Source organism: Octopus bimaculoides, chromosome 6 (genome assembly GCF_046866305.1).
Source record: "Octopus bimaculoides isolate indiv1 chromosome 6, ASM4686630v1, whole genome shotgun sequence".
Classification (NCBI taxonomy): Eukaryota; Metazoa; Mollusca; class Cephalopoda; order Octopoda; family Octopodidae; genus Octopus; species Octopus bimaculoides.
Genome location: NC_142933.1, coordinates 65,641,722 through 65,669,221, shown reverse-complemented (window position 1 = coordinate 65,669,221; position 27,500 = coordinate 65,641,722). Strand labels below are relative to the sequence as shown.

Genomic DNA, 27,500 nt, shown 5'->3' with positions numbered 1-27,500 from the left:
CACACACACATATATCAGGTATACTATGTGTTTAAAAAATTTGCTTCCTGGCCACATGGTTTTCAGTTCTGTCCTACTATGTGACATCTTTGGCAAGTGTCTTTTACTATAGCCTCAGGCCAACCAAAGGTTTATGAGTGGGTTTGGTTGATGGAAATTCAAAACAACCCTTTGTGTGTGTTTGTGTCTGTTTGTCTTGACATCAGATGATGGTTATAAACAAGTGTCATTGTCATAGAAGCAATATTATTTGTTTCCAATGAAAAAATTTGTCTGGCTCTGGCTAAATATTAGGTTGCTTAGAAACGGGTGATACATTACAGCAGGCGGGCATTCAGACATAGAAAAAATATACCTCAGTGAATTCTGTCTAATCAGAGAGAGCATGGAAAAGTAAATGTTAAAATCCTGACCCACTCCTCTTACGTCCACCTTCTCTCTCCCCCAACTGATATTCATGATCGACCATGCCTCCACCTATGTTCACAATTCACTGCATTCACCTTTATCCCCATCTCTCTTCATCTATCACTCTCCTTTCACACTCTCATGAATTTACTAACCTTCCCACTTGCCCTGTCCACTTCTCTTATTTTCACCTTCCTGTAACTTGAAAGTGTATTCTGGTGCATCTTCACTACCATCTCTTTTTACCTACTGGGATAGCCATGTTTCTCCTCTGTAGCAAGATACTTATCCCTGTCTTTCTATCATACTCTAACCTGTTAGCATTCATAATACTTTGTTAAATCATCATCATCATCATCTTACATCTGTCTTCCATACTAGTATGGGTTGGACGGTTTGACAAGAACTGACCAGCTGAAGTGCTGCCCAGACTCCATGTCTGTTTTGGCATGGTTTCTACAGCTCGATGGCCTTCCTAATGCCAACCACTTTACAGAGTGTATTGGGTGCTTTTTACGCAGCACTGACATGGGTGCTTTTATGCGGCACTGGCACAATTGCATTTTACGTGGCATCAGCACCTGTGAGCCTGCAAGATTAGGAACACGCAGCTGGAGAAGGATTCAGGGGGCATGCCTGTATGCAAGGACAACCATGATTTTACTTAGTTCTTCTCAAGCACAGCAAACTGCCAGGTGTCTCAGTTCCTTGTCATCGCTTCTGTGAGGCCCAGTGTCTGAAGATCCTATCTCACCACTTTGTCCCATGTCTTCCTGGGTATACTCCTTCTATATGTTCCCTCCACAATTAGAGACTGGCACCTCTTGATGCAAATGCTTTTTTTATTCACATTGTGTTTTTTAAATTTACCATTCATTTTGTTGGGTACTTGTGAGAGGCCAGATCTGTTTGGTCTGAATGTAAAACAGGTATATGGCCAATTTAAATGCTAAAGGATTAATTTTTCATCACCTGGCATAAAGCCACCTCCCTCAATACTACTCCCCCTCCCAGTTGAGGGTTTCTTAATCTTGCAAATTACTTAGTGATGCTGCCAGTACTGGTGCCACATAAAAAGCACCAGGTACTCTCTGTAAAGTGGTTGGCATTAGGAAGGGCATCCAGCCATAGAAACCATGGCAAGGTAGATACCAGACCTTGGTACAATCCTCTAGCTTGCTGTTCCTGTCAAACTGTCCAACTCATACCAGTATGGAAAATGTATGTTATTGATGATGATGATACATATATGCGTGTTTTTCTCCAGATCTTCCCTAGTGTGGAAAATGTTCGGATCAGTCTTGAAGGTTATCCAGCTGGCACTTGTCTTCCATATAGTATACAAACAGCTTCCAAACAGCCGTACTTGTTGAAATTCTTACAGTAAGTTCCTTATTTTTTTTATTTATTAAAATCTTTTTCACTATTTGTCCATAATATTCTTCCATGTTCACATTATTGGGATAGTTTCTGTTAATTTGGATATTTGTATTTTATGAGATCAGTAATCTTTTTACTTCTAAGTGTCCTGCCTACTGTTAACTGCTCATTTGCGAAGAAAAATGTTGTAGAACTTCCTGTCAATTAAGAATTGGGTGGAATTATTTGCTAAAACAATCATATTATGTATCAGTTTCCATCCCATTTCAATTGCTTATTAAAATTCTGTTGCAGGTTTGTATTGGCTTCAACTCAGCACTGATTGTGCAAACCTATAGTCATAAGCCCTCCTTCTGTGGCCATCATATCTTTTATTTAGTCATACTGAATCTCAGATGCTTATTAAATTCTCTTGCAGTGTGTATTGGACCCAATTCAGCACTGACTGTGCAAACTTATTGATACAAGCCTTCCATCTATGGCTATCATGTCTTTTATTCAGCCATACTGAATATAACACTACATTTATAGTGTATCCTTTCTTTTTCTTTTTTTTATTTAAAAGATTGCTGAATATCATTTGAGTGGGATTTGACTGTTATTTCTAGCAAGTTGAGTGTCCATATAGAAGCTCTCGTTGCCCTTTTTTTTATATTCTAAGATTTTTAATGACATTATGTTCTGCCTTGGCCTAGAAGTGAACTTGAATAATCTTGCATACATCTCAGAGGTTTCAACATTCTTATCCATTAGACATTCTCCTTATTGAGATAAAATGTTGGTAATAGGCACAAATGCTACTGAAACTACTAGTTTAATAATACATTATTAACTATGGTAATGAAAATCAGAACATCTCTCTCTGCTTCTGTCTGTCTCTTGTTCTCTTTCTCTCACTTTCTCTCTTTTATTTTAGTCAGTGGAAATCTGAAGGCCGTGGTCGTACCAGAGCTTGTCCCCACATAAAAACATACATGCGACCATCCCCAGACTATTCTCTCGCCTCCTGGTTTATGGTTACAAGGTGAGTACCCAGAAAAGAATATAGTGCCAGATAAAGTACTTTGCAGTTTATTTGTCAGTATTTGTGTTTCGTTATGACCTTTTATGTTCTGTGTTCAAATTACCAAACTTATTGCCTTTCAATTCTCCTGAGGCCAGTGAAATGAAAAACAGTCAAATTCTGGGAGTCAATAAAATCAACTATATTCTATGCTTGTAATAAATGAGATCTTGTGTCTATGTAAGTAATCATCATCATTTAGTGTCTACTTTCCATGCTGGCATGGGTTAGATAGTTCAACTAGAACTGGTAAGCGAGAGATTCTAGTCTGATTTAGTTTAATTTCTACTGCTGGATGCCCTTCCTAATGCCAACCATTCCATAAAGTGTACTGGGTCCTTTTAGTTCTTTTATCCAGTTTGAGGATAATGTCCTTCCTCTTATCATTCTCAGAGCCTCAGAAAAAGAGAGCAATGCTCTCCCTCTTTTGAATAAATGATAAAAAAAAGCCATCAATGAAATTCTTCCAGTGTCAAAGTAATTCTAATTATGATGCTTTTCAGTCAGTTTCAGGTAACAAGTATTAAGTGTTTTAGACTTTTCTAGAAGATAGGTCACTGGTAATGGAATATGAACTTAAGTTGCTTCAGCTAATATTTGCTTATCTTTCGTGGTTCCTCACTCTCCTTTTCTTCAGACTGTTTGTACATTTGCTTACTGTGGTGTATGCAGGAGATTAGAAGTAAGACACCTGCCTTCTCTTCGTCGATGCAGACCTCTCTGGTGGTAATGCACCCTTCCACGTGGCTTGACCCGAACACTAAAAATAGCAGCTGCTGTCCCTTACCTTGTCGAAGTGCTCACACATCCAGCGCTCTCGGCTACCCTGATCGAAAAGGCCCAATTGTCCCCTGCCTGTGCGCGCGTCACCTACGGTCAGCTCCCCAGCTGCTGACGTCATCCCACATGCCACCCTGATCTTAAAGATCACATCCCCCCTACTCCACGTAGAAGTCCACCATCCAAACAGGAGGGCGCTTCGTGCGTTGAGATCACAAGCTAGGCACCTTGTTCTCCTCCTCTCCACAATCATCATCCAACGAAGCGACAATCCTGTGAAGGTCCAAAACGTGTCGCGGAATTCCATCCACGGAGATGTTGTTTCTGGAATTGACCGCTGTCACTGTTCCTCTGCTCCATTGAGACGTACAGTGTGCCTTCAGTGGCTTAACCCAGACTTCCTCCCCTATTTTCACGCAGGCAGGTTCCTTCTCTTCCTCGTGGCACTCCGGTGCTTTACTAGGGTGCCTCCATTCGTATTTAAATACTGTCCTGTGTGGCACAGATTCTTCAGCTTGTCCGGATCAGGGAGAGAGGTTATACCAGAAAACTGCTTCCAGCAGCAAAATGTGCCCTCTTTCCACTATGGCCTTGACTGTCTGATGGTGCCTCTCTATGATTCTGTTATCGCTCGGCCTATACGCTACTCTGAACAAGCGACGCACTTTCCACCGGTCGAGCATATCCCTCAGCGCTTCTGAACGAAATGCTGCCCTGTTGTCCATTAGCAGTTCTTCCATGGGACCCCTCTCTAAAAATATCCCGTTCAAAATTTGTGCAATCTCGTCAGCAATGCCCGTCCTCAACTCCCTCCAAATGGCTATCCGGCCCAGCCCGCAGTCGACCATGGAGAGATACATTCCCTGACGGTAGTGCGTCACATCCACAGCTAGTCTCTTCCAGTTGTGCTCCACTGAATGGTTTCCTTGCTCATGCCCACACGGAGCAGGGTCAATGGACTGACACCTGTCGCAGCTCCCGACCACTTTCCGGATGCTTCTCCTAGTGATGTCAGCATCAATCATCTTCGCGAGATACAGGGTCCTGTCCACACCCAACTGATGCATAGCATGTAGTCTCTTCAGTTCCAAGTCATCCAACTGACATGGCGCAGCTATCCCTTTCTTTGCCTCCTCCGGCTCCTCCAACCATGCCCTTTTCACCCTGGTCAGTGCGTCTGCCCTGCTTCTCTCTGAAGGCATGAAAACCATGTTCAGCTTCAGTCCGAACTTGGCAATCAATTCTCCTAGAAGTAGACGGCGCTTCACCAACATCTCTGCGGCACTTTTCGTCCGAACTCTCCTCTCACCGGTGATCACTGATCCTACCCAGCCAAGCACAGTGGCTGAATCCGTCTGGATTTCGATTGAGCGCAGCCCCCATTTCAGGGCCAAGTTCACCCCCTTCAGCACCACGTCTAATTCGGCGACATTGATGTGGTTAAAATCGTCTGCTTTCTGAAGCCAGGCCGCATCCTCCACCTCAGCTCCTTCAATTTCCAACACAACCCTTATCACTATACTGCTAGCATCACACCAGATGGTCCCGCATTCCGTCTTGGGCACGTACCTGTTCCCCCTGACTGGGTCTTCCACTCTCGTCCTCTCTAGAATTTCCTGCATCATCGCCACCGTCCCCTCTCCCACCTTGTTGCCCAACTCTCCCACCTTGTTGCCCAACTCTCCACCTCTGCTCGTCTCTTGGTGTAACTGTATGCTGTGTGCAGTCATCCAGCGATCAGGTAGTGACTGACCAACTTCCCACACACCGAGAACAGCTCTCTCCTGCTGATGCTGAAACTTAGCTCTGGGATTTCGTTTCCTCTCCAGAACACCAACTCAACCGATTTATCTCTTTGTAGCTTCAGACCCAGTGCAGCTCCCCCCACCATCGATTCCGGTGGCTTCGCAATCAGCCCGAACTTCTCCAGATGTCTCACTACCTCGTTGGCTAGTACTACAGTCACGTCCACCAAAATGTTGTCTATGTAGGAACCGGTGGCCTCTCTTATCTTGTCCTCTTTCCCTAGGACAAACTTAAACACCGTCGTCATGATCTTTGGAGCGGAATTCAGCCCGAAACCCAGCCTGGTTAAACAGTATGTCCGGCTCTTGTACCGCACCAGCTGATATCGCCACAGTTTGTCACTCACATGGAGCTGCAAGTACGCTGACTTCAAGTTGACAATCGTCACTGCCTTGGTCGACTGTCTCCACACATGTAACGTCTCGCCACAAACTGCCGTCACCTCGCCTCCTGTGTGGCACAATATATGCTCGTTCAGCTCTCTAAAGTCCAGCACTGGTCTGACTTCTCCTTTCGTTGGCTGCACCACCGCCATCAGAGGTAGCACTCCACTCACCACCTCCTCCTTCCACTGGACAAGGACTCCTTCTTTGATCCATCTCTCTACCTTGTCTTCGAACTCGACCCTGGCGTGACCTTTCAGGGTATGCTGATAGCAGCTCACCCTGTTCTTCAGCATCGGGGGTTCGTCTTTCCATCACCACTCTATCGTCCACCACTGACCATCAAACGCCGCCTGAAAATCCTTGTCGTCAGTGGTGTAAGCGACACAGTCCCTTGCAGAGCTCTGCTCTCTCTGGCGATCCTGACTCACAGCGCACAATGCCCCCATGCTTCTGAACATGACCTCATCTCCTGCAATACTGACACCACCATGGCGGTTGATGGCATCCATCCCCATCACCACATCAACCTCGTCTATCACGCGTTCGACCACAATTACTTGCAGTCTTAGCATTGCGCCTCACACCACTATCTCTATATTGCTGCTACCCTTGCATCGGATTTCACTGCCGTCGACCACCCGGACGCTACTTGCTCCATTCCATTTCTTCGTCACCCTTGAAGTCATGAGGGTGGTCGTGCAACCCATATCCACGAGGGCTTTGAAGTCTTCCCCTCGGCCTCGACATCAATTACGGGCAGCGTCTCCAAAAGCAACTCTACTCATTTGCGGGGAAAGTTCAAGAGGCAGCAACTTCCCCACGGTTGTTTCTCTTGTTGCAATCACGGGCGATGTGCCCTGTCTGCTTGCATCGATAACAGACAGGCCCTGGTTGCGTACACTCCCTCACTATGTGCGAAAACACTGGCCTGAGAACGGCCGCTGAGTTGCACAGTAGGCTTGTTCGCGTCTTTCTCCGGCCTCGTCCGTCTTTATGCGCCTCCATTATCGCCATCGCTATCGCTTTCCATCCAGTGTTTCGCGTCAACACACAAGCTTGAGTCAGATGTTCGCTCAGCTCCATTTTTTTGCCCCCAGGCAATTGCTGCAGTTGAATCCCTACATCATCAGGGAACCCAATTACGAACGCCAGTCGCGCCGCTCTGTCCAGGCCTTCTCCCGTAAACCCAACCAGCATGACCAGCCTATGCACCTCCGCCGCATATTCATCCACCTGCTCTCCCATCCATCTAATCATTCCTAGCTTAACAAAGGCTGTATACTCACACTTGGTGTAAGCCTCTCTCAGACGTCGCTCACTCTTCTCCAGTCTTTCCTCCTTGTCCATCTTGAGATGTAGAGTCAATGCACTCCCTTCCAAATATAGTGCCATAAGGCTTGCCACAAGCCTGATTTTACGCATCCAGGCCACTACATTGCTCTCACCATTAAAGAGCCTGATAATGTCGTTGGCGATCCTAATTTTAGCTGCCATCATGGTGACGTCTTATGTGGATTGCCGAAATAGCTTGTGGTGTATGCAAGAGATTAGAAGTAAGACACCTACCTTCTCTTCGTCGACGCAGACCTCTCCGGCAGTAACGCACCCTTCCACATGGCCCGACCTGAATGCTAAAAATAGCAGCTGCTGTCCCTCACCTTGTCGAAACGCTCACATGTCCAGTGCTCTCGGCTACCCTGATTGAAAAGGCCCAATTGTCCCCTGCCTGCGCACGCATCACCTACATGCCCTTGCTCTTCCGGTCAGCTTCCCAGCTGCTGACGTCATCCCACACTTACTTTTGAAGTAAACTGTCAAACAGTTTGTCAGGCCTGTCTGAAGCAAGTAGCATTATTCATCTTATCCAAGGATGGATTCGCAAACACACATATATCTATCTGTCTGTCTATATATTTATAAAATGGTACTCTGTTGGTTTTCACGAGTATTCCTGTTGATCCTATTGATGGAACAGCCTGCTCATAAAATCAATGTGCAAGCGGCAGAGCACTCTACAGACATATGTACCTTCGATGTGCGTGTGTGTGTGTGTATATATATATATATGGGAGATTATACAAAAAATAACAACAGACGAGGACAGGTGGTGTAAATAACAAAAGTATATATTAGTATGACGCTCGGGAATACGGAAAGTCTTTGACGTTTCGAGCTACGCTCTTCAACAGAAAGAATACGGAGACAAGGAGAAAAACACGGAGAAAAAAATTGAATAGTGTTCAGTCAACGGTCAATCATAATATATATATATGATGGCCGCCCACTTGTGACCGAGGAAGACCATTGCTAACCTTCAGGAACCCTGTGCGCTCAAGGACTAACTTATATTTTGCATTTGTGGCTCCGTTGGTGGCTAATGAGCCATGCTCTTGACAAGCATACACAACGGCAAACATTGCAGACCAAGCTTTCCCCATTCACTATACAAGCCGTGCGCTTTCGCGCAGCTCGCTTAGAGCACACACGCACACACACACACACACATATATATATATATATATATATATACATGAAGCCTTGAGGGAGTAGCAGGAATTTTTACTTAGTCTGGATCAGTTCTAATTGTGCAGAACTGTAGTCTAAAATATTCCAACCATGGCCATCTATCAATTTTTTTTTTTCAGACTGACTTTTTTTTTTCTCCCTAAATGTTTGGGTGTGAGTTGAGGGAGATCAGGTTGCAATTTCAGGCATGTTGAGTTACTATGAAATGTGAACCACATTCTGACTGAAACTTCTGGTGATTTGTTGTGCTTGAGAAGACATGTCAAGCTAAGTGAATTATGGTCGTTGCCAGTGCTGGTGACATGTAAAAGGCACCTGTGCCAGTGCTGGTGACATGTAAAAGGCACCTGTGCCAGTGCTGGTGACATGTAAAAGGCACCTGTGCCAGTGCTGGTGACATGTAAAAGGCACCTGTGCCAGTGCTGGTGACATGTAAAAGGCACCTGTGCCAGTGCTGGTGACATGTAAAAGGCACCTGTGCCAGTGCTGGTGACATGTAAAAGGCACCTGTGCCAGTGCTGGTGACATGTAAAAGGCACCTGTGCCAGTGCTGGTGACATGTAAAAGGCACCTGTGCCAGTGCTGGTGACATGTAAAAGGCACCTGTGCCAGTGCTGGTGACATGTAAAAGGCACCTGTGCCAGTGCTGGTGACATGTAAAAGGCACCTGTGCCAGTGCTGGTGACATGTAAAAGGCACCTGTGCCAGTGCTGGTGACATGTAAAAGGCACCTGTGCCAGTGCTGGTGACATGTAAAAGGCACCTGTGCCAGTGCTGGTGACATGTAAAAGGCACCTGTGCCAGTGCTGGTGACATGTAAAAGGCACCTGTGCCAGTGCTGGTGACATGTAAAAGGCACCTGTGCCAGTGCTGGTGACATGTAAAAGGCACCTGTGCCAGTGCTGGTGACATGTAAAAGGCACCTGTGCCAGTGCTGGTGACATGTAAAAGGCACCTGTGCCAGTGCTGGTGACATGTAAAAGGCACCTGTGCCAGTGCTGGTGACATGTAAAAGGCACCTGTGCCAGTGCTGGTGACATGTAAAAGGCACCTGTGCCAGTGCTGGTGACATGTAAAAGGCACCTGTGCCAGTGCTGGTGACATGTAAAAGGCACCTGTGCCAGTGCTGGTGACATGTAAAAGGCACCTGTGCCAGTGCTGGTGACATGTAAAAGGCACCTGTGCCAGTGCTGGTGACATGTAAAAGGCACCTGTGCCAGTGCTGGTGACATGTAAAAGGCACCTGTGCCAGTGCTGGTGACATGTAAAAGGCACCTGTGCCAGTGCTGGTGACATGTAAAAGGCACCTGTGCCAGTGCTGGTGACATGTAAAAGGCACCTGTGCCAGTGCTGGTGACATGTAAAAGGCACCTGTGCCAGTGCTGGTGACATGTAAAAGGCACCTGTGCCAGTGCTGGTGACATGTAAAAGGCACCTGTGCCAGTGCTGGTGACATGTAAAAGGCACCTGTGCCAGTGCTGGTGACATGTAAAAGGCACCTGTGCCAGTGCTGGTGACATGTAAAAGGCACCTGTGCCAGTGCTGGTGACATGTAAAAGGCACCTGTGCCAGTGCTGGTGACATGTAAAAGGCACCTGTGCCAGTGCTGGTGACATGTAAAAGGCACCTGTGCCAGTGCTGGTGACATGTAAAAGGCACCTGTGCCAGTGCTGGTGACATGTAAAAGGCACCTGTGCCAGTGCTGGTGACATGTAAAAGGCACCTGTGCCAGTGCTGGTGACATGTAAAAGGCACCTGTGCCAGTGCTGGTGACATGTAAAAGGCACCTGTGCCAGTGCTGGTGACATGTAAAAGGCACCTGTGCCAGTGCTGGTGACATGTAAAAGGCACCTGTGCCAGTGCTGGTGACATGTAAAAGGCACCTGTGCCAGTGCTGGTGACATGTAAAAGGCACCTGTGCCAGTGCTGGTGACATGTAAAAGGCACCTGTGCCAGTGCTGGTGACATGTAAAAGGCACCTGTGCCAGTGCTGGTGACATGTAAAAGGCACCTGTGCCAGTGCTGGTGACATGTAAAAGGCACCTGTGCCAGTGCTGGTGACATGTAAAAGGCACCTGTGCCAGTGCTGGTGACATGTAAAAGGCACCTGTGCCAGTGCTGGTGACATGTAAAAGGCACCTGTGCCAGTGCTGGTGACATGTAAAAGGCACCTGTGCCAGTGCTGGTGACATGTAAAAGGCACCTGTGCCAGTGCTGGTGACATGTAAAAGGCACCTGTGCCAGTGCTGGTGACATGTAAAAGGCACCTGTGCCAGTGCTGGTGACATGTAAAAGGCACCTGTGCCAGTGCTGGTGACATGTAAAAGGCACCTGTGCCAGTGCTGGTGACATGTAAAAGGCACCTGTGCCAGTGCTGGTGACATGTAAAAGGCACCTGTGCCAGTGCTGGTGACATGTAAAAGGCACCTGTGCCAGTGCTGGTGACATGTAAAAGGCACCTGTGCCAGTGCTGGTGACATGTAAAAGGCACCTGTGCCAGTGCTGGTGACATGTAAAAGGCACCTGTGCCAGTGCTGGTGACATGTAAAAGGCACCTGTGCCAGTGCTGGTGACATGTAAAAGGCACCTGTGCCAGTGCTGGTGACATGTAAAAGGCACCTGTGCCAGTGCTGGTGACATGTAAAAGGCACCTGTGCCAGTGCTGGTGACATGTAAAAGGCACCTGTGCCAGTGCTGGTGACATGTAAAAGGCACCTGTGCCAGTGCTGGTGACATGTAAAAGGCACCTGTGCCAGTGCTGGTGACATGTAAAAGGCACCTGTGCCAGTGCTGGTGACATGTAAAAGGCACCTGTGCCAGTGCTGGTGACATGTAAAAGGCACCTGTGCCAGTGCTGGTGACATGTAAAAGGCACCTGTGCCAGTGCTGGTGACATGTAAAAGGCACCTGTGCCAGTGCTGGTGACATGTAAAAGGCACCTGTGCCAGTGCTGGTGACATGTAAAAGGCACCTGTGCCAGTGCTGGTGACATGTAAAAGGCACCTGTGCCAGTGCTGGTGACATGTAAAAGGCACCTGTGCCAGTGCTGGTGACATGTAAAAGGCACCTGTGCCAGTGCTGGTGACATGTAAAAGGCACCTGTGCCAGTGCTGGTGACATGTAAAAGGCACCTGTGCCAGTGCTGGTGACATGTAAAAGGCACCTGTGCCAGTGCTGGTGACATGTAAAAGGCACCTGTGCCAGTGCTGGTGACATGTAAAAGGCACCTGTGCCAGTGCTGGTGACATGTAAAAGGCACCTGTGCCAGTGCTGGTGACATGTAAAAGGCACCTGTGCCAGTGCTGGTGACATGTAAAAGGCACCTGTGCCAGTGCTGGTGACATGTAAAAGGCACCTGTGCCAGTGCTGGTGACATGTAAAAGGCACCTGTGCCAGTGCTGGTGACATGTAAAAGGCACCTGTGCCAGTGCTGGTGACATGTAAAAGGCACCTGTGCCAGTGCTGGTGACATGTAAAAGGCACCTGTGCCAGTGCTGGTGACATGTAAAAGGCACCTGTGCCAGTGCTGGTGACATGTAAAAGGCACCTGTGCCAGTGCTGGTGACATGTAAAAGGCACCTGTGCCAGTGCTGGTGACATGTAAAAGGCACCTGTGCCAGTGCTGGTGACATGTAAAAGGCACCTGTGCCAGTGCTGGTGACATGTAAAAGGCACCTGTGCCAGTGCTGGTGACATGTAAAAGGCACCTGTGCCAGTGCTGGTGACATGTAAAAGGCACCTGTGCCAGTGCTGGTGACATGTAAAAGGCACCTGTGCCAGTGCTGGTGACATGTAAAAGGCACCTGTGCCAGTGCTGGTGACATGTAAAAGGCACCTGTGCCAGTGCTGGTGACATGTAAAAGGCACCTGTGCCAGTGCTGGTGACATGTAAAAGGCACCTGTGCCAGTGCTGGTGACATGTAAAAGGCACCTGTGCCAGTGCTGGTGACATGTAAAAGGCACCTGTGCCAGTGCTGGTGACATGTAAAAGGCACCTGTGCCAGTGCTGGTGACATGTAAAAGGCACCTGTGCCAGTGCTGGTGACATGTAAAAGGCACCTGTGCCAGTGCTGGTGACATGTAAAAGGCACCTGTGCCAGTGCTGGTGACATGTAAAAGGCACCTGTGCCAGTGCTGGTGACATGTAAAAGGCACCTGTGCCAGTGCTGGTGACATGTAAAAGGCACCTGTGCCAGTGCTGGTGACATGTAAAAGGCACCTGTGCCAGTGCTGGTGACATGTAAAAGGCACCTGTGCCAGTGCTGGTGACATGTAAAAGGCACCTGTGCCAGTGCTGGTGACATGTAAAAGGCACCTGTGCCAGTGCTGGTGACATGTAAAAGGCACCTGTGCCAGTGCTGGTGACATGTAAAAGGCACCTGTGCCAGTGCTGGTGACATGTAAAAGGCACCTGTGCCAGTGCTGGTGACATGTAAAAGGCACCTGTGCCAGTGCTGGTGACATGTAAAAGGCACCTGTGCCAGTGCTGGTGACATGTAAAAGGCACCTGTGCCAGTGCTGGTGACATGTAAAAGGCACCTGTGCCAGTGCTGGTGACATGTAAAAGGCACCTGTGCCAGTGCTGGTGACATGTAAAAGGCACCTGTGCCAGTGCTGGTGACATGTAAAAGGCACCTGTGCCAGTGCTGGTGACATGTAAAAGGCACCTGTGCCAGTGCTGGTGACATGTAAAAGGCACCTGTGCCAGTGCTGGTGACATGTAAAAGGCACCTGTGCCAGTGCTGGTGACATGTAAAAGGCACCTGTGCCAGTGCTGGTGACATGTAAAAGGCACCTGTGCCAGTGCTGGTGACATGTAAAAGGCACCTGTGCCAGTGGCATGTAAAACACACTCAGTACACTGTAAAATGGTTGGTGTTAGGAAGAGCATCCAGCAGTAGAACCCAAATCAAAACAGATGACTGGAGACTGGCACAACTCTCCGGCCTACCAGTTCCAGTCAAATCATCTAAGTCATGCCAGCATGGAAAGCAGATGTTAAATGATGATGATGATGATTAGTGCTGAGTGGGTGAGTGTCTAAAAGCTGGTTCTTTCTTTTAGTTTTATGGTGTTATGCAGATGAAATAAATCTTCTCTAGGCTGAGATATTTGACTATTTTGAGTGACCTTTCCTAACTGTTAAAGTGAAGTGAAATGAAGCTCATAGAAATTAAGATACTGTTCAAAAACAAAATGAAATAACTGCAATGGATTTGAACTCAGTACCCTATCTATTTGGCTATCTCACTTCTATCACATGATTGGTTGATTGTTCACTATATAACCCTCATAACCATTGTAATAGTTGTTGTTGTTGTTTAACTCCAGGCCAGTCCTCATTAAGCAGACACCTGTAAACAAAAGCATTCCAACTTTGGCCATGTGATCTATTTTGTAGATCTAGGATTATACAGAGTGTCCACAAAGTCTGGGTACATGGGGATTAACACATACTTGAAAAAATTATTATTTCTTATATTTAATTGTTTATGTTATGATTTTATTTACTCCATGTACCCAGACCTTGTGGACACCCTGTATTACATAAAGTATCGTTTTTGCTTTTTCAGACAGTAGAGTGTTATTTGAAGAAGATTTTACTGCTGTTTCTAGTAGGTTGAGTAACTGCATAGAAGCTTCCTCATTGAGTAACTGCATTAGAAGCCTCATCATTAAAAGCAGGTGGTGAAATGGCTAAGTCATTAGAGTGTTGGCTGAAATGCCTTGCAGTATTTGTTCTGGCTCTCTGCTCTCTGAGTTCAAATCCCACCAACGTTAACTTTGTCTTCCATTTTTACAGGATCAATGACAAACGACTAGACTATGGTGGTGGATCAGCAGAATTATTAGATTATCAGTATTTGCTCTCCTCTTTATGTTTGGAGTTCTTGGCTTGCAGACTTATTCCATTGCCCAGTTTAGCACCACCATCTAATCCTTGTGTGTCCTTATCAGAGTTCATTCTATTCCAAGCATCCAAGTCATCCAACTGCCTCCCTTCCTATTAGTCTTGGAGTCCCTAAAAAAATAAAGGATTGAGTCATGGGTACAGTCTTTCCCTTCCTGACTAAATGGTAAAGAAAAAGCAAAAGAAATAAAGGTACTGATTTCCATGCCTTGTAAAATATTTCGATGGCTTATTACAAGTATGATACTCGGAAATGCTTGTGTGTTTGTATGTCTTCAAAAGTCTACTCTCTCTCTCTCTCTCTCTCTCAGATTCTATTGATATTTATATTCTACTCTTTTGCAGTGCTAATTTGTCCAAAGCAGCTTGGGGTGTACTGGAGAAGGATGGATCACAGGTCATGATACGTTCATACGAAATTGGAGTCCTTTTCTTACCAAATGTTTTTGTAAGTTACATATTATTTGCAGTAGTGTGGTGAAAGTAAACATTTTTTTTTTCACAACACAATTTTAATTTATTATGACAAACGTAAAGAAATATCTTCTTTTTCCTTTCTCTGGACAGAAAAAAGAAAATGAATCTACCTAACTGGTTTTGAATCTTCTTTGATTCTTATCTGCCAAATAGACTTTATATTTTGAGCTTAGAGCCCACATGGTGAATAAAATAATTGCTGTTGTTCTGTTGAAGGTTAACCTTGATCAAGACTAGACTTGTGATCAGTCATTCCAGCTGAGACTTTTGTAGCGATATGTGTTTTCCTTATTTAGAATGGGAAGGGTATATTGTGAGGGTAATTTGGCTGTTATTTCTAACATGTAGAGACAAAACAGATTAGTGTCTTGTAAATTTAGAGTTGGAGCTAGGTAGATACAAAAATGAAAGGCGACATGGAAACAAAAATCATCATCATCTTTCTTTAATGTCTGTTTTCCATGCTGGCATGGGTTGGACTGTTTGACCAGTGCTGGCAAGCTGCACCAAGTTCCAGTCTGATTTGGCTTAGTTTCTAGGGGTGGATGCCCTTTCTAACGCTAACCACTTTATAGTGTGTGCTGGGTGCATGAACAACATAGTACAAATGGGGTGAGGGCAAAACTGGGCATAAGAGGAATCAGATGGAGTGTGCAAGAAAGAAAACTGTGTTGGTATGAACATGGCATGACTGTGTAGTTCAGAAGTTTGCTTCTCAACCACATAGTTTTCAGTTCAGTTCCATTGTATGGATGAGTCTGGTATTGGGAAACTGAATATATATACATACATATATATATATGTGTGTGTGTGTGTGTGTGTGTGTGCATGAGTTTGTTTCCTTATCTTGACATTGTGTTATAGTTTTAAGTGTCACCATCATAAAAGTGATGTTGTCCATTTCCAATTTTCTGTGCAAGTATATTTTAGCTATGGGGGGATAAACAGCTTGCTTGAAAATATGCGAGGGTTAGCAACAGGAAGAGCATCTGGCTGTAGGAAATCTGCCTTAATAAATTCCATCTGATTCATGGAAGCATGGAAATTAAAATGATGATGATATTTATTTCTTCTATATATAGAACCAACAAGGGAATTGCTATGCACTTGCTTGATCCACTAGAAATAGCAGCCATATTTTCCTCGGGTCTCACCATATTATCTGAAATAAAGAAGAATATATTGGACAGTGTAGTGTCCGATATACAAAAAGAGGTGATGGGCATGACTGAAATATTTTGATCATTAGTCTGCTTGATCTGGATTGGCTTGGGGCTAAACAACATTTCATTTCCACACTACAATACTCTAGTTAAGAAAATCACCATGTAATCCACTCAACCTGCTAGAATGGCAGCCAGATCTCCCCTTCCAGTCACACCCTACCAGTTTAAATAAAGAATTCGTTGAACAATATACTCTTTGATGCACAACATAGATGGGATGGTCATGGCTGAATTGCCTTTGCTTATAAATGTACTAGATTGAGGCTGATCTGGCTGACCTAAACAACTGTAGCAACAGCAATATTACACTTATTTTTTTTTTTATATCAAGTCAATATAGGAACCACTACATGGTTGCTTGGCCTGCTAGAAATAGCAGTCATATCTCTATCAAATTACATCTTACCATTTTAGAAAGGGAAAAAGAAGGAACAAATAGGTGGGGTGGGTGTGGAGAAGGCTGAATGTTAGGGCATATTGCTTTGGTTGGTGTTGGTATTGGTGGAGGGTAAGTTATTTGTGTGTTGTTGGTGGTGTTGTGACTAGAGGTGTTAGGTATTTACAAGAACTGCCTCCCACCCTCACTCTTCCACCCCCTAACTAGTTCATGTTACTTGCCTTGCTGTCAGCTAATGTCACATGGCAGTTGGCAGTAATATAGTCTTACAGTGACTGAATGGTGTGGTTAACTGTCGGAATGCTGTATGTGTGTGCGTGTATGACTGTTTATGTATGGACGTGTATATGCACACATACACACATAGAGACAGACAGAAGGGAGAGAGAGTGTGAAAGAGGCACAAGCATGGGTGTGTAGTAACAAGTTTGATTTCCAGCCGTATGGTTCAAGGTTCAGTCCCACTGCATGGTACCTTGGGCAAGTATCTTCTACTACAGTCTTGGGCAGACTAAAGCCTTGTGTGTGGATTTGCTAGATGGAAACCAAAAGAAGTCCATTATGTGTCTGTGTCAGTGTTTGTTTCCCACCACTGCTTCACAACTGGTGTTGGTGAGTTTACATTCCTGTAACTTAGCAGTTTGGCAAAAGAGACCAATAGAATAAGTACCAGGCTTTAAAATGAAATTAAGTACTGGGAGCAATTTGGTTGATTAAACACTTCAAGGCAATGCTCCAGCATGGCTGCAGTTCAGTAAATGAAACAAGAAAAAGATAGAAGATATTTGTTCATTTAAATGTGTGTGTGTGAGTAACTTTTTGTGTGAGTCCATGTATTTCTGTGCTTGTGTGTGTGTGTGTGTGTGTGTGTTTGTGTGTGTGTGTGTGTGCATGTGCATGCATTGCTATCCAATCACATGGTTTTGGGTTGAATCTCACTGCTGTCTGATGTTGACCAAATCCTTGAAAATAGATTTGGTTGAGGGAAACTGTAAAAAGCCTGTTGGATGTGGCTATGTGGATGACAAACTGGCTTCTCAACCATGTGGTCTTGGGTTTATTTTCACTGTGTGTGACAGCTTAGGCAAGTGTCTTTATCCATAGCTCTGAAATGACCAAAGGCTTGTCAGTGAAGTAAATAAATGGAAACTCAAAGAAGCCGATCATATATATATATATATATATATATATATATATATATATATATATATATATATATATATATATATATATAGAGAGAGAGAGAGAGAGAGAGAGAGAGAGAGAGAAATGACGGTGCATGGCTCAGTGGCTAGAGCATCGAGCTTACAATCATGAGGTTGTGAGTTTAATTACCAGACTGGGCTGCATGTTGTGTTCTTGAGCAAGACACTTTATTTCACGTACCTCCAGTTCACTCAGCTGTAGAAATGAGTTGTGACATCACTGGTACCAAGCTGTATCGGCTTTTGCCTTTCCCTTGAATAACATCGGCAGCATGGAGAGGGAAGGCTGGTGTGCATGGGCAACTGCTGGTCTTCCATAAACAACCTTGCCCAGACTTGTGCCTCAGAGTACAATCCCATGGTCATTCTGTAGAATTAGGCACAGGCATGACTATGTGGTAAGAAGTTTGCTTCTCAACCACATGGTTCTGGGTTCAGGCCCATCGTGTGACACCTTGGGTAAGAGTCTTCTACTCTAGTCTCTGGGCTAACCAAAGCCTTTTGAGTGGATTTCGTAGATAAACACTGAAAGAAACCCAGCACTCAGTCCACTCTGTAAAGTGGTTGGTGTTATGAAGTGCATCCAGCAGTAAAAACCATGCCAAAGCAGACAGTAGAGCTTGGTGTAGTCTTCTGATTTGCCAGTTCCTGTCAAACTGTCCAACCCATGCCAGCATGGAAAATGGATGTTAAATGATGACGATGAGGATGGTAGACACATGTGTGTGTGTTTCCCCCACTATCACTACTTGGCAACTAGTATTGGTTTGTTTACATCCCTGTAGCTTAGCAGTCTGGCAAAAGAGACAGATTGAATAAGTAGCAGGCTTACAAAAAAAATGTACTGGGGGTCAATTTGTTCAACTAAATCCTTGAAGGTAGTGCCCCTGCGTGACCACAGTCCAATGACCGAAACAAATAAAAGATAAAAGTTAGATAGATAAAAATAGAAAGTGGGATTGCAAACAGTTCCTATCAATCAGATTTCACTTGCAAGGCATTACTCAACTAGGAGCTATGGGTACAGCACATTTGTCCAAGATCTGCACACTGGGTTTTGAACTTGGAACTACATGGCTCAAATCAAACCTCTTAACCACACAGCCATATACATTCATATGTGTAGGTCCAGTTTCCAAATTAAAACCTAATACTGCTTTCCCCCACCCTATTACTATACCTTCTCCTTGCTAACAATCCATGCTATTCTCCAGACATAATCTCTCTAAGAACTTCAGACTTTTGAGTGCAAAAACTGTTCCTTTTAATTATAGTTTATTTATTGTTCCTTAATAAGCAATTTCAGACCACCTCCACCATCCCCTAAACATAACCACCCCCACCCCTTAATCACTCTTACACCCACTGTGCTGCACTCAGTTGTTCATCATCACTAGTATCATTACCATAACCACCATCATCACCACCACCACAGTCATCATCTCCACGATCATCATTATCACAACCATTATCATTGTCATTATCATCACTATTATAATCATCACCAGCAGCATTGTTACTAGCTCCACCACCACATCAATCATCACTTCTATCCTCACCACCAACAGTGTCACCATCACCAACACCACCACTATTAAAACAGTTACCACCACCACCACCACCATTATTATTACTACCATCATCACCATCATAGTTATCATCATTGGCTTTGTCTTTGCTACCATTATCATCACCACTATTATTTTTACCATCATCATGATGTTTTCTTTTGAAATCCTTTCCTTCTTTTCTCCAATTTCTTCTTCTCTTTCTTCTCTTTTTTGTTTTTATTTTTCTTCTCTGAAATGTATAAAAGAATACAAGAATATATATATATATATATATATATATATATATATATATATATATATATATATATATATATAATTTTATTCTTTTATACGTTTCTGCCCAAAGGCTGTGGCCATACTGGAGCACACACAGGCAGAGGGAGAGAGGACTAGTGGGATACATTTTCATTAAACTTATCTTCTTTATATGCATAAAAATTATATATATATATATATATATATATATATATATGTGTGTGTGTGTGTGTGTGTGTGTGTGTGTGTCGCAAGAGTTGCTGTGTGGTAAGAAGCTTGCTTCCCAGCCACATGGTTCCAGGTTCAGTCCCACTGCATAGCACCTTGGGCAAGTGTCTTCTACTATAGCCTTGTGAGTGGATTTGCTAGATGGAAACTGAAAGAAGCCCGTCGTATATATATATATATATGTATATATATATGTTTGTGTGTGTGTATTTGTGTGTCTGTTTTTGCCCAACCCCACCATCGCTTGACAACCAGTGCTGGTGTGTTTACATCCCCGTAACTTAGCAGTTTGGCAATAGAGACCGATAGAATAAGTACTAGGCTTACAAAGAATAAGTCCTGGGGTTGATTTGCTCACTAAAGGCGGTGCTCCAGCATGGTCACAGTGAAATGACTGAAACAAGTAAAAGAGTAAAGAGTGTATATTAATCAATGGCCGCAGTCAAATGACTGAAACAAATAAAAGAATAAAAGAATATGTAAACACACGTGCATGTTCACACACACACACACACACAACACACACACACACACAAATTTACACTGATAGATACTTACATACACAGACACATACAAATAGAAATATCTTCATTAAATGTATCTTCTTTATACATAACTTCATACTTATTTATTTATTTTTGAGGTTTTCCATTTGCTGTGACACTTGAAGCCTTAAAAAAAACACCTCTCCCTCCCCATCTCCTCGCAAATGGCAAACCCCGTTAATAGTAGTTTGCCATGTTAATCCAGGAGCTTAACTCGTTAAGTGATTGGCTCAGCAGGATATTTTTATGACATAGCCAGTGTCTTCCAAGTCACTGAAACTGGATAGCTAAACAACATGAATTCTCACTTGTCAACCTGGGATTTGAAACCCAACTTTGTTTTCTGCATCTTTTTTTTTTTTTGTTGCTATCACCTGACAATGCTAGATTGCTTAGGCTTGTTGTCTATAAGTCTTTTCTGTGTGTGTGTGTGTGTGTGTGTGTAAGATTGAGCAGGGCTTTGATCTAAGGTGATAAGATGATCTTGGTCACGACCATCCTGTCTTACAGCTTTAGACATTATATCTAGGACTATATCAGTCAATGTGTCCTTCTCTTTTTCTGTTTCAGATTGATAACTGTATGGATCTGGAGTTTACTTTGTTACATGTAGTCTTGACTTCTATTTCACTGAATGGTACTTTGGGCCAACTGAGCCTTGGGAGTGAAATTGGTAACTGTAAACAAGATGGACACTTTTGGGAATATCATACAGAGATTGTGTCAGAAATGAGGAAGTAAAAAGAATAAGGCAGGCAATAGGCTCCTATGAGGACCCTATTGCTACAGTAAAGAAATGCAAGCTCAGGTGGTTTGGGCATGTCACCCGCTCATCAGGGATGGCCAAAACAATCCTTCAGAGAACAGTCAAAGGTGAGAGATGCAGAGGTAGACAGGAAAAGAGATGGGAAAACAACATCTCTGAGTGGACAGGCCTAAAGATGAGAGATGCAGTGCGAGAGGCAGAAGATGGAGACATGTGGAGGGAGCTGGTCACAAAGTCACCAGTGGTGCCCCAACAGTCAGCCAGACTACAGAATATGTAATGTAAAAACAGGATGGAAGCTCATTATAAGATTGTACCAAACCTTACCAAAACAGACAGCAGGGCTTGGTGTAGTCTTTTGACTTGCCACTTCCTATCAAACTGCCCAACCCATGGTAGCATGGGAAATGGGTGTTAAATGATGATGATGATGATGATGATGATATAATCATCACCATTTAATGTCTGCTTTTCCATACTCGCATGGACAGATAGAATTTGTTGAGGTAAATATTTTATGGCTAGATGTCTTTCCTGTCACTAGCCCTCACCTGTTTCCATGCAAGGTAATATTTTCCTCGTAGTTAGACATGTTTTATGCAGAAGACTGGAAATGAACAACCTTACTTGTATGAAAATGATACTTATTTACAAATATCACATGTGATATCTAGACACTGGCACACACTAGTATACACTCATACATACATACATACATACATACATTATTTATATATAGGTGCAATGGCCCAGTGGTTAGGGCAATGGACTTGCGGTCAGAGGATTGTGGTTTCGATTCCCAGACCGGGCATTGTGTGTGTTTATTGAGCAAAAACACCTAAAGTTCCATGAGGCTCTGGCAGGAGGTGGTGGTGACCCCTGTTGTACTCTTTCGCCCCAACTTTCTCTCACTCTTTCTTCCTGTTTATTGAGTAAAGCTGCGATAGACTGGCGTCCCGTCCAGCTGGGGGGAGGACACATACGCCATAGAAACCAGAAAACCGGGCCCATGAGCCTGGCTAGGCTTTAAAAGGGGTGCATAAAAAAAATTATATATACATATATATATATATATATATATATATATATATATATATATATATATTCGCAGGAGTGGCTGTGTGGTAAGTAGCTTGCTTTCCAACCACATGGTTCCGGGTTCAGTCCTACTGCGTGGCACCTTGGGCATGTGTCTTCTACTATAGCTTCGAGCTGACCAAAGCCTTGTGAGTGGATTTAGTAGACAGAAACTGAAAGAAACCTGTCATATATATATATATATATATATATATGTATGTGTGTGTATAGTGTGTATATTGTTTGTGTGTTTGTGTTTGTCCCCCAACATCGCTTGACAACTGATGCTAGTATGTTTATGTACTCCGTAACTTAGCGGTTCGGCAAAAGAGAACTGATAGTATAAGTACTAGGCTTACAAAGAATAAGTCGAATGGCCGCAGTCAAATGACTGAAACAAGTAAAAGAGTAAAGACTATATATTAATCAATGAAATCAATGAAACTTAGTCTGATTTTCACATTTTATTTGCAATTTTTACAATTTTACAATATTGAAATAAACTAATACTTTCATGTGTTACCCAGTCATCAGGTTTATGTAGTGACAGTTGTGTTCCACACACATGAAAGTATTAGTTTATTTCAATATTGTAAAATTGTAAAAATTGCAAATAATAAAACGTGAAAATCAGACCAAGAAGGAGTTTCATTGATTAATATATTCTTCTATACACAGTCATACAAACACAGATATATATATATATATATATATATATATATATATATATATATATATATATATATATATATCATCATCATTTAATGTCTGTTGTCTATGCTGGAATGGGTTGGACAGTTTGGCTGGTAAGCTGAGGGGTTGTACCAGACTCCAGTCTGATTTGACAGAGTATCTATGGCTGGATGCCTTTCCTAACACCAACCACTCTGAGAGTGTAGTGGGTGCTTTTGCATGCCAGTTGTATGATACCAGTATCTGCCATGACTATGGTTTCATTTGGCTTGATGGGTCTTCTTCTCAAGCACAGCATATTGCCAAAGGTCTTGGTCATATGTCATTGCTTCTGGGAGGTCCAATGCTCGAAGGATGTTTTTCATGTGCCACCAGCATGGGTGCTAATTACACAGCACCGGTATCAGCCACATTTACCTCTGTGAGGCCCAATGCTCAAAAGGTGCTTTTTATGTGCCACCAGCATGAGTGTCAGTTACGTGACACCAATAACGCCCACAACTATGATTTCACTTGGCTTGATGGGTCTTCTCAAGCATGGCATATCGCCAAAGGTCTCAGTCACTAGCCTCTGTGGGGATCAACGTTTGAAGATCATGCTTCACCACCTTGTCCCATGTCTTCTTGGGTCTATATATACCTAATGGGCTTCTTTCAGTTTCCATCTACCGAATCTACTACTCGGATTTGGTTGGCCCAGGACTATAGAAGATGTTTGCCTAAGGTGCAATGCAGTGGGACTGAACCCAAGACCATATGGTTGGGAAGCAAGCTTCTCAACCACACAGACAACCCTGTGCCTAAATATATGTGTGTGTGTATGCATGTGTAAGCATGTGTGTGTGTGGTAATATTCTGTGTCCTCACATGAAAAGCATTGAACAAAAAATAGTGAAGTTTGTTGACATTCCCTGCTAACAAATCATCTCATAGCTTTGCACATTCAAGGACGAGTGTGATAAAGATCCATTACATGGAGGGAAAAGGGAAGAGCATTCTTCTGTAAAACATTGTCTCAATATATATTCATCCAACCCATGCTAGCATGGTAAAATGGGTGCAAAATGAATAAAGTATACTTTGAAGGAGATTGAGGGAGATCTTTCAAATGAAACTCATTGCTTTATATATATATATAAAAGGACACATTGAATCCTAGATACACTCTACCTAGATAAAAATAAGGATTTGATAAATGATGGGAAGGCCTTGACAAGAATGTCTCATAGATCTGACCAGTCAGGGCTAATCTCGGGTTAAATACACACTATAGACATCCCTTATACTTCTATCCTTATTTTCTATTTCCTGCATTTTATACTAATTACTCTCCAGTTCTTCTCTTTTCCTAGAATTGCAACACACTGGACACACATCTACATTGCACTCCAACACACACCACCCACCTACAAAAGATCCACACATGTTTAAGGTAACACCAACTGTATTTTCATCCCTTCTCCCATTGGGAAACTAGCAAGGGTTATGGGCACTGCATGTTAGGCTTCCTTAGACTAATTCACTGTGAATTAATAGGGAAGCTTTTATGTAGTTACTTGATTTATCAGAAATAGCAGGTAAATCGCTTTCTAATTTCATTGTACTGTCTTAAAAATGATTGAGCTAGGGATGGAGTCTCTTGATGGTCATTCAGCCTAATAGAAATGGTAGTTAAACCTGCCTCGAATCACACTCTGTATCTTGAATTAAGGAAAGACTGAATAGTGTAGTCCCAGATATACTGTTTAGAATGTGAGTGGCTGGAATGGCTTTGCATGATCAGGGCTGAACTGGGGTTAAACAACTAGTGAGCCTTAAAAAATAAAAAACAAAATCCTCTTAAAGGTACTGAACATTAAAAACAAAAATGCATGGAAAAAGAAAAGAAATTATGGTTTAAATTAGGTTAGGTCATAGATTAAATTATGGTTTTATTTTTGTTAAATTTTTAATGAAATAGCTAATGGCTCTTCTTGAATAGCTATTTTCCATTTTTTAGGACATGAAGCGGCTTAAGTTGACCAACGATGTAAATGAAGGATTGTCCTCTGAAAAACCGAGTTTTGTTCTCCCATATGATATTCCATTGAAACCATACAAGAAAGATGGTTTGTATATTTTTACCTTTTTGTTTTTGAGTTCAGATCTCATCTTAGTTAATTTTGTCTTTTATCCTTCGTAAATTGACTGTTCCTTCCTCTCAAATTCCCGGCATTGTGTCTTTGTTAAGAATGATTACACTGGAGAACATTTCAAAAAAAAATTTTTAGTTGTCTTGCTTTTTACAATTAGTCCTACTTAATTTGGTGGTGTTGGGTACAGAAATGCCCCCAGAAATTTTCTATCATGTCATAATTTTTGTTAAACAGGAATTCATTTTTTTTTTACCAAAAAATGTCAATTTTGCCATTAAATGCAAAACTGAAATAAGAGACTAACACAAACCAAATAGTACTTTTTATTGTTTAACAAATATATTACATAAAATGTTTAATTACACATCTTAGAATAGATATTTCTGTCAAATTGGAGTTTGAACTACTCAAGGAATAAACTTTCTCTTTGTTGCTTTATGTGAATAAATTGCATCATGACAGTCTTTTTGCAGCGATCAACAGTAGACAGCACCATGTTGGTGTTCCACCTACCTTGATACTTAGTCCCTATGTTCTTGATGTCTTGGTGGAATCTTTTTCCTTGCTCTTCACTATTGCTTTAGGATTTTCAAGGAAGTAGTCCAGATGACTGTGCAGGAAATTTGATGGCTTCCTGTTTCTTAGGAACTCAGATACAACTGCAACAAAAGCATTCCATGCTTCTTTTTCAATGCCAGACATGGTCTCCAAAAATAGCTCATCCTGCAATCATCACCTAATATGTGGCCCATCAAACACTCCAACCTTATTTTTCTCACAAGACAAAGCTGAAAACTTTCTGCTTAAGTCACTGCCTCAGTGTTTCAGCATATGTTTTGCACACTATATGGGATGCCTAAGCTTTATCTTGTCACCCAGTTTCATGCTAAAGTGAGTAAGGAAGTAAGGTAAGCTTCCTTCACAAAATCTATGATTTTGTTTCACTGCCTAATCCAGAAATTAGCAGAAAACATTGGGACTGTTTTTACATTCTCTTCTCTCATAACTGACCGTATTTCTGAAATACAAAACATGTTCAAGCCAGTTGTCAGCTGGGAAAGCATTTTCAGAATAGTCAACAATTATAAGGTAAGTAAATGCAGATTTGTGATGGCAAAGTTCCATAAAGGGCATACATACCATGAGTCTTTTTACAGTTCTTTGACCATAATTCATGAAAAGTGACCTTGACCTATGTGACCTCACAATCAAAATATTAAGGGCACATTCAAAATATCAATTTTCATAAGAGACAGTTAAAAGTTCAACAAAACCTGTCTCATTTAGTTTGCAATGATAATCACACTAAATTAAGTAAAATGTGGGGATATTTGCAGATAAATTCTGCAAATATGAGATGTATGGTGTCAAGGGCTGCAAAAAATATGTTGTTTCTTAACATTTAATAGTATAATGGACATTTCTGTCATCATCATGACATTTGAAACTGATTAGGTTGAAAATACTGATAGTTGCTCAAGTTTGATAATTTTTATTTACTAAAGATACTTAAATCATAACTTTTGTTTTCACTTTTGTTGTTGTATTTACTTTAAATGACATTGAAAAACTATGTTTTCAAAGTTATGTCAAGCTCTATACATGGGTTCACATTTGATGAAGTCAAATCTATCCTTAGAAATGGTGAGAATACCGGAAATGTTGAAAAAGGGACATCTTAGTTTGTGAAAAATTTTGACATGATAGAGCAAAATGGGTTTCCCTTTTGAAATCAGCACCCCCAAATTAGTAGGAAACATATCTCCAACATCAGACAACAAAATGCTGTTCCCTAGTGTTGTTATTATTGTTTTTGAGTTAAAAAATCTTATTGAGGTCAATAAAATAAAGTACCAGTTAAGTAGTAAACCAATATAATCAACTGTTCTCAGCATCCCCACTTAGTATTTCTGGCCTTGTGCCTGTGTAAGAAATTATTTTCATGTTTTAATGTTTGAGTTCAATTTTATATTTCTATATTTCTTTACAGATGAGCCATGGGTTTATGATATTGCACATAAAGAGCTTCCTGATTGCAATGGTATGATGTGGTGTCCATCCCTCTTATAGTACACCAACCAATTTCCATCCTATACTTTTTTTCTTGTCAAGAAGACAAGGTCTGGCTGATTGACCAACTAACTTGAGAATTTAATTTCATCTCACTAATACTGCTAACATGACCACCACCACTATCACCAAATCACAAAAAAAAAAAACCTACAACAACAATAATAATGAAAAAAATGGTGTCCTCTGGAGTAATCTTACTTTGCTTCCTTCAGTGGCACTTTCGCAAATTATGCTACTGTAATCTACCTGAAGAGATTATTCCACAAATCCTTACTCTTAAGAAACACCTGAAATTCACACCCAAAGCACATAAGACAGGGGGAAACATTTGGAGGGTAGAGAATGCTGCAAACATTATTTGAAATAAAGAGTAAAATAAAACCATATTAATTTTAAATATGATAATAATTATAATAATAATAGTAATCTTATTTTCCTTTTATTTTCTTAGATTTGTTTAATTGTTGCTACATTGATTTCCTGCAATTCAATTCTTTTACTTTTAGATTTTCTCAATGACTTTATCAAATTATAAACCAGATCTCTAATACCCAGACTGTATCTTCATCTTTTATCTGTTACTTGTTTCATC

The 27,500-nt window shown here is 42.4% G+C and overlaps 1 protein-coding gene across 1 annotated transcript in view; it reads left to right on the top strand.

The window, feature by feature from the left end:
- The window catches only part of LOC106880281 (tyrosyl-DNA phosphodiesterase 1), a gene marked incomplete at its 5' end in the record, with an annotated part of 37,894 nt that extends 10,560 nt beyond the window's left edge, over positions 1 to 27,334 (top strand). The window contains 5 exons of the mRNA XM_089354016.1: positions 1,676 to 1,791; positions 2,705 to 2,812; positions 14,606 to 14,708; positions 24,700 to 24,808; positions 26,826 to 27,334. Coding sequence (XP_089210142.1) covers positions 1,676 to 1,791; positions 2,705 to 2,812; positions 14,606 to 14,708; positions 24,700 to 24,808; positions 26,826 to 26,905 — 516 coding nt within the window. The remainder of the gene's footprint in view (positions 1 to 1,675; positions 1,792 to 2,704; positions 2,813 to 14,605; positions 14,709 to 24,699; positions 24,809 to 26,825) is intronic.
- Positions 27,335 to 27,500: the final 166 nt, after the last annotated feature.